At 30.2% G+C, this 17883-nt stretch overlaps 2 protein-coding genes across 3 annotated transcripts; both read right to left on the bottom strand.

Annotated features, from left to right (window-relative positions):
• Window positions 1–44: 44 nt before the first annotated feature.
• Window positions 45–1676, bottom strand: LOC106764525 (LOB domain-containing protein 39). 2 transcript variants are annotated; one of them, XM_014648800.2, is made up of 2 exons: window positions 1264–1676; window positions 45–463 (listed from the first exon to the last, which is right to left on the bottom strand). In XM_014648800.2, exons 1-2 carry the CDS (start codon window positions 1445–1447, stop codon window positions 138–140), a joined length of 510 nt encoding a protein of 169 aa, XP_014504286.1. In that variant the 5' UTR covers window positions 1448–1676; the 3' UTR covers window positions 45–137. The 2 variants fall into 2 exon arrangements, with proteins under 2 accessions (XP_014504286.1, XP_022637451.1); XM_022781730.1 differs by having other exon boundaries at window positions 45–436.
• A 6011-nt stretch (window positions 1677–7687) lies between these two features.
• Window positions 7688–8718, bottom strand: LOC106763855 (zinc finger protein ZAT6). Its single transcript, XM_014648019.2, has one exon. It carries the CDS (start codon window positions 8596–8598, stop codon window positions 7876–7878), a length of 723 nt encoding a protein of 240 aa, XP_014503505.1. The 5' UTR covers window positions 8599–8718; the 3' UTR covers window positions 7688–7875.
• Between the last annotated feature and the right edge of the window lie 9165 nt (window positions 8719–17883).

Here is a 17883-nt window from a genome sequence, read left to right as displayed (position 1 = left end):
TGGATTACTTTTTCTTTATTTCGAAAATCAAAGATTAACTTTTTCAACCACTTAAATTTATTTCAAGAATTTATATTTTTTTAGTAAAATTCAAAAGTGTCCCATGATAATGCCAACATGTGTAACCCCTTGTTATCTTATACGAACAAATTTAAGATCTGATTTTTCTTATGACCACCGTAACGCACCGTTTCCGGTTCCTCTGCTCTGTTCATCAAACTTGATGAGTTCTCATTAATCTCCCTCGCATCATGTTCCAATCTTAGTGGCCGGAAAGGGCGGCGCGAATCAGTGGAAGCTCCGGCCACTGTATCCGGCTGCGCTCGAAGAACCCCTCCGGCGAGCACCGTCTCCACCGCCGCCTCACACAGGTGCCAGTTTCCGCTGCACAGAAGTCCCACGGCACCGTTCACCGGATTTACCGTTCGCCCGCACCCTTCAAACAGCAGAGACTGAAACAATGCTGGTAATGAAGAATAAAAAAAAGAATAAAACAAATATCTCTAAAGCAAATTCAAGATATACTTTGATTCCTAAAAATTAAAAAAAGTTAATCATTTTATAGTATGTATATTTTTTTTCTATTTTTAAAATCCATTTTTTTATTTAATATCGTCTTTTCTAAAAAACTGTGTAAAAATGCATTAAAAATTATAAAACAACACAGTTTGACTATCTGAATTATAGTATAAAACACAATGAGAAGTGATTTTTGTATTAACATTTTAAAAAATTACTTTTAATTCTTTTTAATGACACCGCTAATGTTTAATATAACTAAAAAGTTTGAGATGTTGTAGAGTAGAAGGTGGTGCAAGCAGGGAAAAGAAAGAGTGAAGTTAAGGAAAAAGTGAACAAGGAAAGAAGAAGATGAAAAAAATTTCATCTAATTGTTGTTTTAATTTTTAAAATAATTGCTCTAAATATAATTAAAAAAATTTAGATGACAAATTGATCTCTGGATAGTATAAATTTTCACTAAACAACATTAAAAACTCTAAAATTAAAAATTGAAAAGAGAATCACACAAACCTTAATCACCTCTTGAAACAGAAACTTAATGTTGATCAGAGATATCCAACGACTGGTCTATATATAATACTTAATTTAAAGGACACACTCCAAAGAATAAATTTAGATGAAATTAGGAATTAAACATCCTTAAACATCGTATTTTGTGAAACGTAGAGAGCATGAAAATCTGAAGAGAAATGTAGAATGAAAGAATGAGAGTATAGTAGAAGGTGTTTGGATTGTATGTACCAGGTCTTCTGGTTTGGGGAACTGAAGCAATGAAGGACATTAAATCGGTGCGGCCAAAGAACTTAGCAAGGAACAGAGTGGCATGTCTTTGCGATTCAGCGGATTCGATCCATTGCAGACACGACCTCAAAGGACATGTTTCACTGCAACCTTTTCGCAGCACTCGACAACCGTTGCAACTCATTTCACAGATTTCTTTCCACTCTCTGCTGTCTCTTCTTTCGGTTTTTCTGTCTTGCTCTGTGATTAAGGACTGTGAGGAAACCCAAAAGGAGTTGGAATTAGGGAATAACTAACTCGGGTTGAGTTTCATTTTGATGGTGCTTTTTCTCTGTGGGTTAGCTTCTTTCTTCTTCTTTTTTTTTATTTAATTTTATAAATTAAAAAGGTTAATGCTTATTATATAAAAATTAATCGAGATTATAAGACTTTATTGTTTGTTGTGATGATGAGGAATAAGAAGCGCTTTGTCAGACTTCTCACATGCCTCCATTCTTATTTCGTTTTATTCTTCTACTGGATTCAAATTACATTTTTCTCTATTTGGGTCGCAGAAGATGCTACTGGCCCACTTCTGCAGGCCCGTTTCAATTTCCCTAAGGCCCATTATTTTGCCCTTTTTTTATCTCACCCCCCCAATCTTTTTTGTTTCTCATCTCATTTTTTTTCAAACATCTTTCTTTCATAGACATTAATATTTATTTTTCATGAGATTTTGTACTTCTACTGTTTCTTCCCTAACAGCATTCTGTTACTTTTAAATAAAACTAGTTTTCATTAAGAATAAGAAAAAAAAAATACTAAAATAAAGTGGTGGAGAGATCAAACAAGGGTGTGTCAATATTATTGGCTTTTTTACGTAAATCTCATTTTTTCATCGCATCTCATTTATTTCAACGAAACCTGTAAAATGTAAAAGATACATTCTTCAAAAGTTATCAAAGAAGTGTTCTAAGAAATATGCAGAATATCAGAAGAAACCCCCAGAAGGAGCGAAGGGAAAATGAAGATTTTATTTATTTTATTTTTTTTCATTTTAATTCTCACCGTAACACGTTACTTGCAAAATTGTAAGATTTTACAAACTTAATACTTTATTAAATTTTATTTAATTACTGATGAAAAAAATTTATCTTTATGATATATAATCTTAAAATGATTTTTATGTTTTTCTATTAATTTTAAAAAGTCGTAAATTTAAGTAGTTTTAACTTAAATTTTATCAAAAAGTTTTGTTCATTTGAGCATTTAAAAAATATTTTGCTTACCATTTTTAAATTGATTTTTGTTTTTCTATTTTCAAATCATCCATTAAATAACTTTTTTTTTTCTTTTGGAAAAACAAATTAGAATATTATAAAGAGAACGAGTTAACCTATAAATTGGGAATGAAGAAAAAAATAGAAATATCAATCACGTTATTGATGAGAAAATACTTAAATAAATAAAAAATTTAACAATTATTCGATAAAAACGTTAAAAATAAAGATGTGTGTCCACGTGAGTATATTAATTAATTTTGTGAATTTTCTTTAAAGTATTTAACATTTTGATAGACGGAATATAAGGAAGCAATAAAAGAAAGAAAATGAAAGTTGATGGGTTAAATATGGTGAGGTAGCAGAGGAAGGAAAGGTGTGTGTGGATTTGAAGACAAGAGAAATGCAAATATGAAATGGACGGCATGACCGTATGGAGACAGAAGCACACTCTCATAAAACGTGTTTTTGAGATCCAAACAACTTAAGGAAGAAGTGCGTTGTGTTGTGTCGTTCTTTAGTGGTCACTATAAAAGCCACATGTAATGTAAAGGAAATGAGTGGATGCCAACCTTAGACTCAGTGAAATGCAATATATCATTTTTTTTATTATTATTATAATTGTTTTTAATCAAGAGTATGGTATGGACACCATAACTTAAATCTTTCAATATATTTTTTTCTACTCCTTTGAGAGTAATAAACTCTTTTATTGATTTATCAAAAGGAAATTTTTATCTAATAGTAATTGTATTTTGTAAAACCTTAAAATTGGTATTTTAGAAGTGATGGTAGTAAAAAAAGTAGTGAAACTCAGTTATTTTAATATTAAATGATTTTATTATAAATAGTTTTATTATAAATGAGCTTCATAAACATACCATCTCTAGAAACCATTTTTTTAGAGTTTTTTATATCTTCTCTCTAAGAGTTCGGACTCATGAGTCATTTTTTGGTGATCAGAAGGTGTCCAGACGATCACGGCGAAGAGGTCTACATTTCTAGCCGATCAATTTCTATCATAGAGTAAGTAAGTTTCAACTCATTTTTCCTCTCTCGTTCCTAATATGTTTTTAGAAGAAAGGATTGTCATTGCATGTGCGATCATGCTTCTCCTAGTCATTCTTGGTTAATCTAGAGTTCTAAGGACTCCGTCCGCTTCTAATTTAGTGTTTCGTAGGTTCGTCTAGAGATTCCTTGCGTTTCAAGCAATTGACGAAATGGTTTTTGAGCCGGGGAGTTTATTGTGAGATAAGGAAAGTTAAAGTTATTTTATAATTTATTTATTGCGTATGAAATAATATTTTGTAATTTATGAATCAGATGCATGTTGATAATTTAGTTAAAATGATTTTAGTGAGTTTAGAGTATTTTGGAATAGTGATTTTTAGTTGAATAAGGTCGTTATGCCATGCTGATTTTGTTTAGAAATTATCTTTATTATGAATGTTATTGTTGAATTGTTAGTAATGTCATTTGAATTGTCATGTTGAGATTAGATAGTGTGGTTTGGGTTACAACTCTTTATTTTAACAAAAGAAAGGTTTTGATGAGTGTTTTTCTGTAAGACTGGTTGGATGAAGAGAACATAGGTTTGGGATAGTTTTTAAGTCATTTGAGACTTGTTGAAGTTGTAAAATCAATAATATATGGTGTGGGGTTCAATAGGGCACTGGTGATTGGGTTATTGCACGTTTTTGGTCAAAAACGAGATTTTGTATGGTGAGATTTTGAAACACCAAGTTTAAGAGTAAAGTGAGATGTTTGAGTGAGTTGTTTAGTGTATTATGACTTGTTCACATTGTTAGATTGTTGATATTGAGTGTTGCAAGATATAGAATTTAGTTTAGACACTTTTGAGTTGTTGAGTAGGTTTGGCACATCTAATTCCTATACAAATGAGCAATGTAGTTCTCTACTTTCATCTATAAACATGTTTTCATGTCAATGTTACAGATTCTAAATTAATCATTTGGATATATTTAATATACACCAAAACCAGAAAAATCAGGTTGCTGTCAAAAATTGATAAAAATAATTATTATCTTACTTGATAATCGATTATTTCAGTCATATGATCATATTTTCTTTAAAACTCTCAATAATAATCAACTATTATATATGATAATCGATTATTATTGTCCGAAAATCACCATTCCATCGTCACATAATCCTAACCATAATTCTTCAAATTATAAAACTAGATAAAAAAAACAAGTTTATTATTATACTGATTAAAAGAAAAACTTATTCTTACATTATAATAAAGGTAATTCATATATAATGATTTCGATAAAATTTAATTACATTTAATTACCTTTTTTTGAAAATATTAAATTCGACCATGTCTTTCTTAATAAGTTTTCACACACGATGAAAGTGGTAAAAAATATAAAAGAAAATCTATTAAAACTATATATTATGTAAGAGAAATAATTAATATGTAAGAGATAATGATAATTTATCATCAAAAGTTAACAGAAAAAATTGTTCCTATTGAAATTTCAAGATAATAATTTGTCTATGTGAATCACTCTTATTTAAAATTATCATGCAAAGGTCATAGAAAATCCATCGCCTCTTTAATTAATAATTAATGAATCCGCGTTTTTGTTGTATTTGACGTGGGAATAAAGAAAGAAAGCATGAGTTAAAAAATGTGCATTGAAACAGCCAAAAGATTCTCTATAGTGTTTTTGTTCCAATGTACATAGAGAGATTCTTGGAAATGTAGTTATTTGAAAAGAAATAATAGATGGGTGAAAGTGTTTTTTAATTATAGAATATTAATTTATTTTCTCTTTTTAAATATGGTTATTTTAACACAAAATAAGATGATGATTATGAAGAATAAAAATATTATAAAATCAGCCATTTTTAGTAAACAAATGTTTTCTTATATTTAAAAAGTTGGATAATATAAATTAAAGGAAAATAAAACCATGTTTAAGTTTTTTATTTTATTTCTTTAGAATATTTGGCATTACAATAATAATGTAATAGATATATTTTTTTATTGATAAGGAAGGTAGAACGCCGCCTTAAGCAGATAGAGGAAGATTGGAGTAACCTGGACATCGTTGGTGGCAGTTGGAGGGTAGGTGTCTCCTTCTAACTTAGTGGACCACATTACTGTTCTCTTTTTAACTGCTAAATTTAATGTTTTTTCCTTTTTTCGATGAAATTAAATAAGTATATTTATTCGTTAAAATAATAGTATATATTTCCCAATAGTTTATATATATCTTTTTGGATTATTTTGCTGTAAAAAAAATACACTAAGTTTTCTTAATTCTAATAAAAAAATTGTTTTATTTTTTCTTTCTTTAATATATATATATATATATATATATATATATATAATTTAATCTTTATTTACTTGAGTGGATCTCAATATATTCATAGAAGCATATATTCAAACTTAAAATTTACCAGAACAACATATGTATTGAAAAGAATATACAGCAAATAGTGAGAACAAGAAAGAAATTTTACCAACATATCTCCAAGTTTATCTTATGATGCTAGTAAGTTTGTTATTTTACAAATGTAAGTAATAAATTTGATTCTTAAGTATATATACAATAAAATTAATATTAATAAAGTTTTTTTATTGCAAATATAGTTATTTATAATTAATTTTTAAAGTAAAAATTTATGAAAGGAAACATTCTGAAAAGGAAATTGATATATTAGATCTGATTGGAGGAGAAACAATGCACAGATAAAAGTAATAAAAAATGATTTAGTAGATCTAATAGCATCCATAGCCTAATCTAGTTTAATTGGAGTCTTAATCCTGAAAAATTATGTGTCACCACTAACTTTTTCTTCACTGTCTTCTAGATCTATACATTATTAAACATCCTGAATTGGCATATGGCATATAATGTCATCTATTCCTAATCTTATCGAAGAAGTGAAAAGTTTTAAACGTGTGTTGACCGGAATTAGAAAAAACGTGCGAACATGGAGAAGGTGAAGGTGCATGAAGATCCACGCGTCGAGTCCTATTTAGTAAATTGGAAAGAAACATCATAGTATGAACAAGAAAGGATTACTTTGTCCTCTATTTTGCAGAGAGAGAGTTTGAGGTAAATTTGGGTACGTCATTAATTTTCTCTGAAAAAAAAAATCTTTTAATAACTCTTTATGATCCAAGTATTATGTTATAAAAAAATTATTAAAAGAAATAATTAAAATATCATTATCCTTTCCTAACTTCAAGAGATACTGTCTTTTGCTCTAATTCTTAGTACTTTTTTTCCTACATCATTCACAAGTAAAACGAAAACCTGAGATCTATGTCTTACGTAATACGCACACAGGTAAAACGAATCAAACTACAAATTATTGTTAATGACACTTTGGCATTTAGCAATATTAGGACCATTTGCATTCAATGCATTGGATATAAATGCGAGTAAATAAATGAACAGGGTCAACTATTATTTTTAATTAATGTACTAATATAATATTATTATCAAGAAAAATATGCATAATTGAACATATAAGTAATTAATCACAATTTGTAAAATGCTTAAATCTCATTCTTATCTATAAACCATACTTTATACTCCAAACATCCTTCAAATAATTTCATACTATATTTCAACAGAAAAGTTATTGTGATATTTTTTCTCTCAAAATTATTCTCTTAATATAAAGAGGACGAGATACATGCACTTACATGCGTGAAACGCAATACAATTTAAGTGTAGAGACAGCGTGTCCGTGTTTGGTTCCGCGTTTTCTTGCATCTTTGACGTGAAAATTCAAAGCTATAAATACACGTTTGGCCTTAAGTGAGAAATTGAGGTGATTTTAACTGGAAATAAAACCAAACAAGCTTCTAATTCTTCAAGTGGTCACTGACTCAACTTCAAATTAGATCCACATTCTATACCATAACCTAACATAATTATTAATTAAAAAACTATAATATAAATATATTAATTATTAGGCACGGTGTTGAGTTCCACTAACAATGAGAAAGATGCAAAATGAGGATTCAACTGAAATTAACAGTGAGACACCGATAGTGTCGCCACCACTTGCTGCACTCCTCACGCGACTCTGTCATTTCATGATGGCAAAATTCTCTCCTTTAAAGTGACCAAATTAGATAAATATATTTTGATTATTTTCGATTATATAAAATTATCGAATGAAATAAATGAATAAATAAATTGAATTGAATTGAAAATCTGCAACACTGAAAGTACAACCTAAACAGGCGAACTGACCCTGTAAGATCCAACAAAACTCCAAGCACTATATACAGAATTCTCCCAATAATTGGAAAATCAAGACAAACAAAAATCATGTTCTAAAGAGAAAATTCAACCTATTTTTACTGAAATTGAGGAATTTCAATTTTGGGAATCACAAAGAGACGCTGCTTCTTCATCACAGGGTGAGGGCTCTCAACCTCGTCTTCTCCGACTTTGGTTGAAAATTCGGGAAAAGCCGGGATATTGAGATCAAAATCACGGTGGTGGGGGTGGTGGCCGTGACTCACGGTGTGAGTAGACCCCACACCTTCGGAGGCGGTTACCACACTGTTTCCGTTACCGTTATTACCTTCGTAGTGACAACGTTTGTGTCCACCGAGAGCCTGTCCGGTGGGGAAGGACTTGTGGCAGATGGAGCACTCATGGGCACGACCGCCTCCGGCGGTACTGACGGTGCTGGTGGCGGTGATGGCAGAGGAGGTGGGCTGGTCGTCGGGGAGGGCGAGTTTCCGGTGGCTGGCCTTGTGTCCCCCGAGAGCTTGGTAAGAGGGAAAGGTTTTGTGACAGACAGAGCATTTGTAGGTGAGCTTGGAGGAAGGATCTGGGGTGGGTTGTTGTGGCGGTGGTGAAGCGGTGATGTGGCGGTGGGTTGGTGCGGGTGTGGTGGTGGTGGCGGCGCCGCCACGAGCGAGCATGATGAGGCAGAGAGCTAGGTACTCTTCTTCGGAAGGGTGGTCGCGGGAACGCTTGGAGCGCTTACGTTTTGCCAATGGAATGGTTGGGTCATGAAAAGGGAAAGATGACGTGGTTGCTGTGGGTGAGTTGAGAGCTTGGAGAGCCATGTGTGTGAGTGTTTGATAAGATATGAATAAGAGAAAGAAGAAGAAGAAGAAGAAGAATGAAAAGAATTGAATGTGTTTGATTGAGTTAAGAGTGAGAGTGGGTTTGGTGTTTATATAAGGAGAAGAGGAATTGAGGGAAGTTGCGTGACGAGTGGTGTGCAAGGTAAGATTTAAATATAAAATATTTTGGAAATAAAGAGGTAGAAAAAGAGGTGGATTATAGTGGAGCACGTTTTGGGGAGTTTCTTGGTGGGCAAGAGTGAGTTGAGGTGGGTCAAAGAAGTGTCACTGTGGGAGTGTGAGAGTAAGACTGCTTCCAAATTCAAAGCTCCTAGTCAAAATCTAAAACAGAGAAACTTCTTCTTTCTATACAGCAGCCTGCACACGTAAGCTCTACTTACTATTTACACACACACTAACTGTTTGTTCAAATGCACTCAAATTACATTTTTTTTTTAATTTAAATAATTTCAAAATTCTTTTAAATCTATTTATTCACTTTATTTCAAATCTTTTTTTTAAATCTAAACAGAACTGTAAACTCCGATCTAAAAACTGCCGTAAAGAATCTTCATCCTCTTTGTCAACATCTTTTCGGCCGACCTTTAAAAGCTCTGTTATCTTGCAATTTGGAAACTCATCATTCATTCTTTTTTTTCTTTTACTTCTTCAACCTCTCTTATTTCATATTTGACATTCCATGTCGGAATTTACATCACAAAACATTTTCGCTTTCTTTACTTCTCACAAACTTTTTCTTAAGCTCTTACTTTACTACTATTAACATTTTAACATTTTACTGTTAATTACGTTGTTTTTTAGATATTTTCATAAAAATTATTAGATAAAAATAAAGTCTTTCATTGAGTAAAACAAGAGTTTTGAGCATGAATTTATATATACATAAATATTTTTATTATTTTTTGAAATAATAATATTTTATTATATAGAAATATATGTATATAGAAATTCTCCAACAAAAACTAATTATTTATAAAAGAAAAACCTCTTTTATCTTGATAAACAATTTCAATTTTAAATTATTCATATAATATATATATATATATATATATATATATATATATATTAAAATAATATTTTTTTTAGTTTTAAGTATATTTTTTTTATTAAATGGGCTCTTCTAAATTTTAACCAATTCTTCAAATATAAATATTTTATGATCATTTTTAGTTTTCTTTTTTGCATAATTATATTTGTATTTCCATGACATTCTTAAGATGATGTTATTTATATATTATATTATGTTGTACTGTATATCAGTAATTCTATGAGTAAAATATGTGCTTTTGATGAGCTCATAAAAAAAATGGAAGTTTGTGATATTAAAACGATATCATTGATAAGCAAAAGTAAATATAGTGATTATTTTAACTGTACTAACACTTAAAAGTTTTGTTGATGGAGGTTTCGAAGTTTTTCTTTTTAATTGATTTATATATAAATATACATTAATCATGTCATGATAGAAATTAGACATAATTTATAAAAGCCCAGTTGTCTTATTGTCTTGTCCCTGAAGTGATTTAAAGTTGCAATCTTTTGTGCACAATAATTTAAATATAACGTGTTATTGTGTCTTAACATGTAATATTGTAACGTTTATTGTTATAATTATAAAAATAACTATCAAATAACATTTTGGAGATATCCAACTGTCAGATTCATAAATTCTCTAACTTAGTGAGATTTACGTGTCAAAACAGAGAATGTGTGAGACTCAAAAAGTGGAAGACATGTGGTGGTATGGGAATGGACTGATCGATTTTGACGGTAATATTTAAGATGAGATTTTCAAAACTGGTGTCACTTCTCTGCATGCGATCTTCTTCTCCAATTTTCCGAAACTGCGTTTCTCTTCCTTCTCTCTTGAATTCTCCAACTTCTCTCTAATAATTCTAACCTCTTTCTTCCTCCGATCAACAATCAGCCACCATCTAAGCATTTTTGGCGTCAAGAGCTTTCGTCTAAACCAATCAAGTTGTTGTTTGAAGTTGGTAAGTTAAAATTCCCCTCGCCTTGTAAGGACTCATGTTTTCTGATGCATGCAAGCGTTGTTTAGCTTGTATGTGTTCATCAATTCCTTCTTTGACGTTGTTCTCTGCCTTCGACTCTATGGTTGGTTTTTCTTCACCGATCGGAAGCTTGTAGGAAGCTTTAGGAGTTACTTGCGGGTTAGGCAATACTGGGAAGTAAAGAGATTATCCGGTTTATTCGAGGTAAGGGAAACTTGTAATTTAATTATGATTCTTTGTTATGAATGGTTATATGCCTGAATGATGGTATGCTGATGATTTGGTTGATATTGGAATGTTGTATGTTTGATTGTATGCTTTAATGTTTGATAAATTGTCAAGAACTGGGTAGGAATATGGTTGAGTCTTAACTCTGATGCATTCTGCATAATTTTGTAATTGTTGCCTCGGTGACCGTTCAGTTTTCCCTTTGTGCGTTTGGTCTTAACTAGATTCTTTTCTTGTGGAGAATCAGTTAATGACCAATCGACCTATATGGTATATAATTGAGAATAAGCGTTCGATCTATGTATAGTATTCTATTGTCCATCTAGTAGATTTGCCTAGTTAAGATATCCTATATAATTTAAGTCTTCGATATTAGAGATACTCCCAGTTGTAAGTACGTGTTTAATATTTTAGTGTTCGGAATTTATTTATTCATTTTGTATAAGTTCAAGTAGTGCTCGGTCATGGAGTAACACTCGGTCTTTGAAGTGCTCAGTCTTGTACTGATACTCGGTCTCTTAGAGAGTGTTCGATCTCTACTAACACTCAGTTTCTTGAAGATAACTCAGTCTAGTAATCCTAGTGTTCAGCCTAAGCTCTAAGTGATAAACCAAAGCTCCAAAGTGTTTGGCCTAAACTCAAAATGCTCGGCCTAAGGTATAATTAATATGTCTAAGTCTTTAGTATTCGATTCAAGTTTATTAGTGTTTGGTCTTAGCCTGTATTCGGCTCATACTTGAGCCTAACCTGTTACATGACTGTTCGATCATGTTCTTGAGTTAAGAGAATGTCCTCCCGTTTGGTATTGCATAGAGATTCTGTAATCTCTTCTTCTTGGACTTGTTCAATGATGAGAATAGTTTTACTAGTTGTGTGATTTTAATTAAACATGTTATGAAGGAGTAAGTATGATGTTAATGAAGTATGGCTTGATAATTCTGATGAAATGTGGAAGTATGATGTGACTTTTATAATATGGATTTGAATTGAGAATTCCAAGGAGGAATGTCTCGGTAAATGGTTATTGAATTGGTAAGGGTATGAATAGGGTCAGCTTTGTATTGGCGTTCATCCTGACATTCCAATGGTCACCAAGTCTCAAGTAGAGAATGGTGACGCATGTGGTGGGAATAGCAGGAGGTCTGGTCGCGTTAGTTTGGTGTTCCAGCTAACGGACTAAACTCATGTGTAATTTGCGGTTTTCCAGCTACAATGAGGGATGAAGGGCTAACCCCGTGTGGCGGCTTGCGGTTTTCCAGCCTTTGGTATTCGCGTGGTGTTCCGGTTTACCTTTCCACGGGTGCAAGAACGGTCATAGCTCATATTCATACCAGTTCGAACAGTCAGAAGTAGTGGTCGGTCTTTACATGCATTACTGTTTAGTTATAGTTGGAAATGTATGATTGATTGATACATGATTTACCCAGTTATTTTATATCATATTTGTGTGAAATTATATGGTTTCAGAATTAATTAAATTACATAAGCTTACCCTTATTTCCTATATTGTCGTGTTGTCCGTTCGGTCGTTCTCTTCACTACAATGATCACCCTGTGGGTGTGAGCAGAGTGTGCTGAAGATACTCTGGAACATGCACTGGATGGAGAGGAGCAATTCTATTAGAGAAAAACGGTTCGATCTTGTATTCCTTTTTGTATTAGTTTAGGATCGTTCAGTTATTAGTATCAGTATAGGTTTTCTGTAAAATGTTAATTTATGGTTATTTTAGGATAACTGTAAATTAACTTTATTTTTCCATGTAACTACCTTACTATATTATAAATGTAAAGACTTTTAAGTATAGTTTAAAGCTATATTTTTGGAATGTTACACCAACTACTATTATTATAGATATCATTTTCAAATCACTTGTTGGATTTTTCTCGTCAATTTAAAGATAGATGTATATGAGACATGATATTTATCTGAATTTTAAATGGTACATAATTTTGTAATGGTAATATGAAGATGAATAAGACCAGCATGCAGGGATGGCAACGGTCAGGTCGGATATGAATAGTATCTACTCACAATCCGATCTGATAAAAAAAAATCACCTACTATGCGATCTGATATCTTCTTAAAAAATACCTGCAGGTATTTTAAAACCCGCAAATATCCGCAAATATTTAAAAAATATATTTTTATAAAAATAAAATTTAAATAAAATTATAAAAAATATAAAATATAATATAAATTAAATTAAATATAAATTAAAAATTTAATTTTAATTAAATTTAACTTAATAATTTTTTTATTTTATTTTGACGGATAACCGATATCCGTAGATACAAATAATATACTACCCACATCCAATTTATTTATAAACGAATATTAAAATATCCGCTATTTCACGTTTAATAAATATTTGCGTGTATAAATTATTCTTCACAGATTTTATCTTTAGATATCCACAAAGCATAAATACTTAAAGAAATGAAAAATATTAAATATGAGATGTTTGGTGTATGAGGCAGTATGATGTGGTATATTCTTAGAGAGGTATTGGAAAAAAAATGAAGGAAGAAGCATCTAGATGTGTACTGTGTGGGTTGAATATGAGTCACTAAAACACAAGTGGAGTAGAGTGTAGTAGTATCTTCTTACCTATCACAACATTAACCATGTGTGAGAGAATATAAGAAAAAAAGAAAAAAAAATAATCGAAGATTTAGTTGTTTTGTTTTTTCTTTATGAAAAAAATATTTTTTTTTAGGATAAATATTTACTAAGATCTTGTGAGTTCATCTTTATAAAATGATACTAAAGAATCAAATTCATTTAAATATATATTCAACATCATCAAAATTAAGACTTCAACGCAATAAAACTTTGTGTGAGTTTTTTGTCACTTAAATCACTTATAGTTATTTAAATATTTGTTTGATTTTTTTATATACATGTATATTACATTAAAACTATAGTTTATAGTAAAATGTTAAAACATACAAACATTAAAATTTTATAACTAATTATTTTATATTTTCTTATAATATTAGGTTAAATATGTTAGTGGTTTTTTAGTGAAATTGAAATTAGTTTTTTTTTCTAAAACTTTTATTTAATTTAGTTATTTAATTTTAAAAATAGATAATTTATTTATTTTAATTAAATTTTATTAAATTTAATTAATGTTTAAAATATATTTATAAGTTAAAATTGAAATTAAAACAGAAAAATAATATAAATAACTTAAATGTATCATAACTTATAAATTAAACATAAAATAAATTTAATATAATATAATTAAACTTACATATTTTAAAATTAGAAACTAAATTAAAGTTTCAATACTAATTTTAATTCTTTTTTGTTAAAGTTAAAAATAAATTTAATCTAATAATAAACTAATCTATCCTGATCATTTTTGTTTACATTTGTCACAAACTTTATCAATATCAATGATGCCAGAATTGGACAATACCATTATTTGATGTAAATCTTTTGAGCCCTAAAATAGATAAATATAATAAATCAATAAAAGGAATTTATGCATCATTAATTAAAAAGTAATTAATGTAGCTGACAATGTGCGTAGTTTACTGAATGAGACATAAAAAGGTGGGCCTAACAAGAAGAAGTCCCGATTTCATTCCTGGAAAATTCCATGTTTTAAACTTTAGCGTGTAGAGAGTAAAATCTAAAAAGAAAACTTTATCGGTTGGAAAGCTACCAGAAGCATCTAGTCATGTTTTCAACTATCTATTGTGTGAACTACTTTAGAGTGAAATATTTAATATTCAGTTTAAAATAGATAAATAAAATTATATTATAGCAACCTATTTATTATTTAAAATAATAATTCAATTGGTTAACAAATAAGTAATTAATTAATGTAATAGTAAAACTTTTTAACTTTTAAAGAGATCAAAATTAAGATTGTGTAACATCTCAAAACATATAGTTTATACCATAAAGAAGAGATTTCACATGTATAATAGAATAATACAGTCATCTAACAAAATATATAAAATATTATATTCTACAGTCATTTAAAAATAACTATAAAATTTAAAACTTCATATAGAAGCCACTAGTCTAAGCTAAAACACTACTACTTTATATTGTTTATCAGCAGCTTCAGTTCCATCCAGTATTTGCTCTACAAAAACCTCATCTCCTCCTGCTCACATCCAAAGGATGATCATAGCAAAAGGAAGAAGATAACACATACAACACAAAAAAACAAAAAGGGTAAGCTAGGTTTTAAAAGCATACATATTACCTCAACACATTTGAAATATGAAAGCACACTCGTACAAGTACACAAACAAAGCATCAGATTATGTTAAAACTTAGACAAGAATCGTCCGGAGTTAGAATGAATATCGAGCTATGGCGGGTTGTGCGCTTGTGGTGGCCTCTACTGCTTTGCAAAGCCATTGTCAATGGGTTTCATCCTACCACACACAAGGTAAGTTTGTTACCGCACTATAGGCCTCCAAGTAGTGCCTACACTAGGGCCTCCTACTACTCTCACCACATGCATCAATCTTCTCTAAGTAAGAATGAAATATCATTAGAGTGTTACGATAACCCCAAGATTGAGCTCCTATATTCATTCTAAACACTACAATGATCTCGTCGTGAGATCTTACTTTCATGCTCAATTTCACCATCTTTATCATATTATATTCCTCTTTGAATTATCAACATACCATCTTCTATTTATATGATCACATATAATATCATACCAAGTCATATATGCATCACACATCATCAACTAATCAAGAAAGAATAAAAGAGCAAAACTCAACGAAACTATTCGCTATGCGCACTAGGTCGCAAGGCGAGGCAAGGGTTTCTCGCATAGCGAACCTTATGTGTTATGTGAGCCATCAAACAAAGACTACCCTTCCCAGTTAATTCGCCTAGTGCACTATCTCGCCTTGCGAATTAACTCACAGAGACTTCAGACTTCACACTCTCGCAAAGCGCCTCTCCTTCGATATTCTAATTATATCATTAATTTCACAGACAAGTACCAGCAGCAAAGCAATTCAATTTCGCAAAGCGACTCACCAAACAGAGGAGAACCCTCTGCAACACTCTAAATCTACATAATTATGCAACTCTAACCTCTAATACCAAATTTAACCATTTATATGAACTTCTAACACCCCTATATCAAAGTATATGCTAAATTAAACTTGTTTAAATGATTCTAATCCTTTCTAACCTCATTATAAAGTGTTTATGCCTTGATTCATACCCTACATTTCATCAACCTAAAGACTCAAATCTAGATTTACCACTTGAAACTGTTTTTAACCTTTTTGACACATCTAACAAGTTAGAATTGGCTTAACTAAGTTACCCAAACAGCCTAACCCAGTCCCTAACCCTTAATTCACAAAATCACTACTTCACTTCTTCTCTAAATGACCTAAAACGCTAAATTCTCATAACTCTCTCTATCTAAGAACCTGGAATCAGTTTTCTCACCACTCCAGCAATTCAGATTCAATACTCTACCTCATTCATAACAGTCCAATTGCATCAATTCACAGTTTCGTAATTCATACATCCAAAAAGTACACATTCTAACATATCTAATCATAAATTCAGCTCAAGCAACATAATCCTTCATCACACAGTCCACACGTGCACCAGTTAGCAATTCCAATATAATTTAACTTAATACATACAATCAATTAACAAATCAGAAACAAAATCCCAACTTCCCTCACCTTAGGATTATACTACCCAGCTCACAAAATGATCAAACAACTCCTTCCACTGTAGGGAAACTCTAAAGGTACCTATAGACCACCAATTGGTGATAGAAGCCAGTCTTTAGAACATAATTGGAGCTAAAATTTGGGGAAAGACATAATCAGCCACGTGCAATAGGATTTGTTGCATGATCACAGTTCTAAAGTTGTACAGAAAAGGAAATTCAACTTACCAGTTGAAGAATAGAAAAATTGATCAGTTGAGAATGCTGCTCTTGAAGCTTGGATCGCATAGGTAGCTTCTGATCAACAATTCAACGATTCAATCTTGAGTTAAGGTAGAGAGAAAACAGAAAAATTTGAAAGATATGTTCTTAGAGAGAGATAGAATGGTTGAGTAATTGACCAAAAGGTTTTTTTTTTTTTTAAAAAAAAAAACAATTTATACAATTGGGGTTTTAACTTGTTAAAAGTTTAATTCTATTAACCTAATTCACTCATCTACTCTCAAAATATATTTTCAGGTTCTCACAAATTGTGTTCACTTGGTGGATTTACATCAAATAAGGTTGAGAGACAAATTTGTGATACTCATTCGTATTCGTTTTCAATAATTTAAAGGCAACGAAATAAGCATAATTGCAAAATACATTATTTTTCCAAAGAGATGATTAGAGAATGTGATATAAAGTTTTACCATATTACTCTCATCAAAATCACGTTTTACAATATAAAAGTACATTTTCTTTTAATTTATTAAAGTTTTTACGAACTTATTTTAATAAATTATTTAAAAAATTATATATAAATAAATTTTTAATTTATTTTAAGTTTGACATATAGAATATAAAAAGCATGTTTCAATTAAAAAATTAGTTTTTTTCCAAAAGAATTATCTATACAAAATTTAAATAAGTTACTGTTTTCATACAACAATGTTAATATAACAAACATTTCCATATATCAAAATTAAATAAAAAAGACATAATTGTATACAAAATTATAAAAGAAAACTAAATATTAATACAATTGTATAATTTAATTAAAGAATACATGATTAATGAATATGATTAAGTTGCAAATTCAGTTAAACTAATATCTTAACTTAATGAAAAAAATTAAAATTTATTCGAAATATATTATTAAGAATAAAATAGTTAACTTATTAAAAAAAATATCATGAACTGTTTCATCATATAATTTTATAGATATTTAATTTTGTGAACCTTTTTAATAAATGATTTATTTTTATCTATAAACTTTTTTTTTGTCATAACCAATATAAAATATGACAAAGTCCTATAAATGAACTAATTTAACATATTGAACAAAAATTTAAAAATAAATA

This window comes from Vigna radiata, chromosome 6 (assembly GCF_000741045.1).
Source record: "Vigna radiata var. radiata cultivar VC1973A chromosome 6, Vradiata_ver6, whole genome shotgun sequence".
NCBI classification, from domain to species: Eukaryota; Viridiplantae; Streptophyta; class Magnoliopsida; order Fabales; family Fabaceae; genus Vigna; species Vigna radiata.
The sequence above is the reverse complement of the archived record's forward strand: the minus strand, read 5'-3'. Positions and strand labels throughout refer to the sequence as shown.

What these genes read in the sequence shown, in the direction of transcription:
- LOC106764525 (XM_014648800.2), bottom strand. Translation starts at nt 1,447, where the DNA reads ATGAGTTGCAACGGTTGTCGAGTGCTGCGAAAAGGTTGCAGTGAAACA. An exon ending in TCCCCAAACCAGAAGACCTG is followed by an intron (nt 464 to 1,263) that starts GTACATACAATC and finishes CTTCATTACCAG; the next exon opens with CATTGTTTCAGTCTCTGCTG.
- LOC106763855 (XM_014648019.2), bottom strand. Translation starts at nt 8,598, where the DNA reads ATGGCTCTCCAAGCTCTCAACTCACCCACAGCAACCACGTCATCTTTC.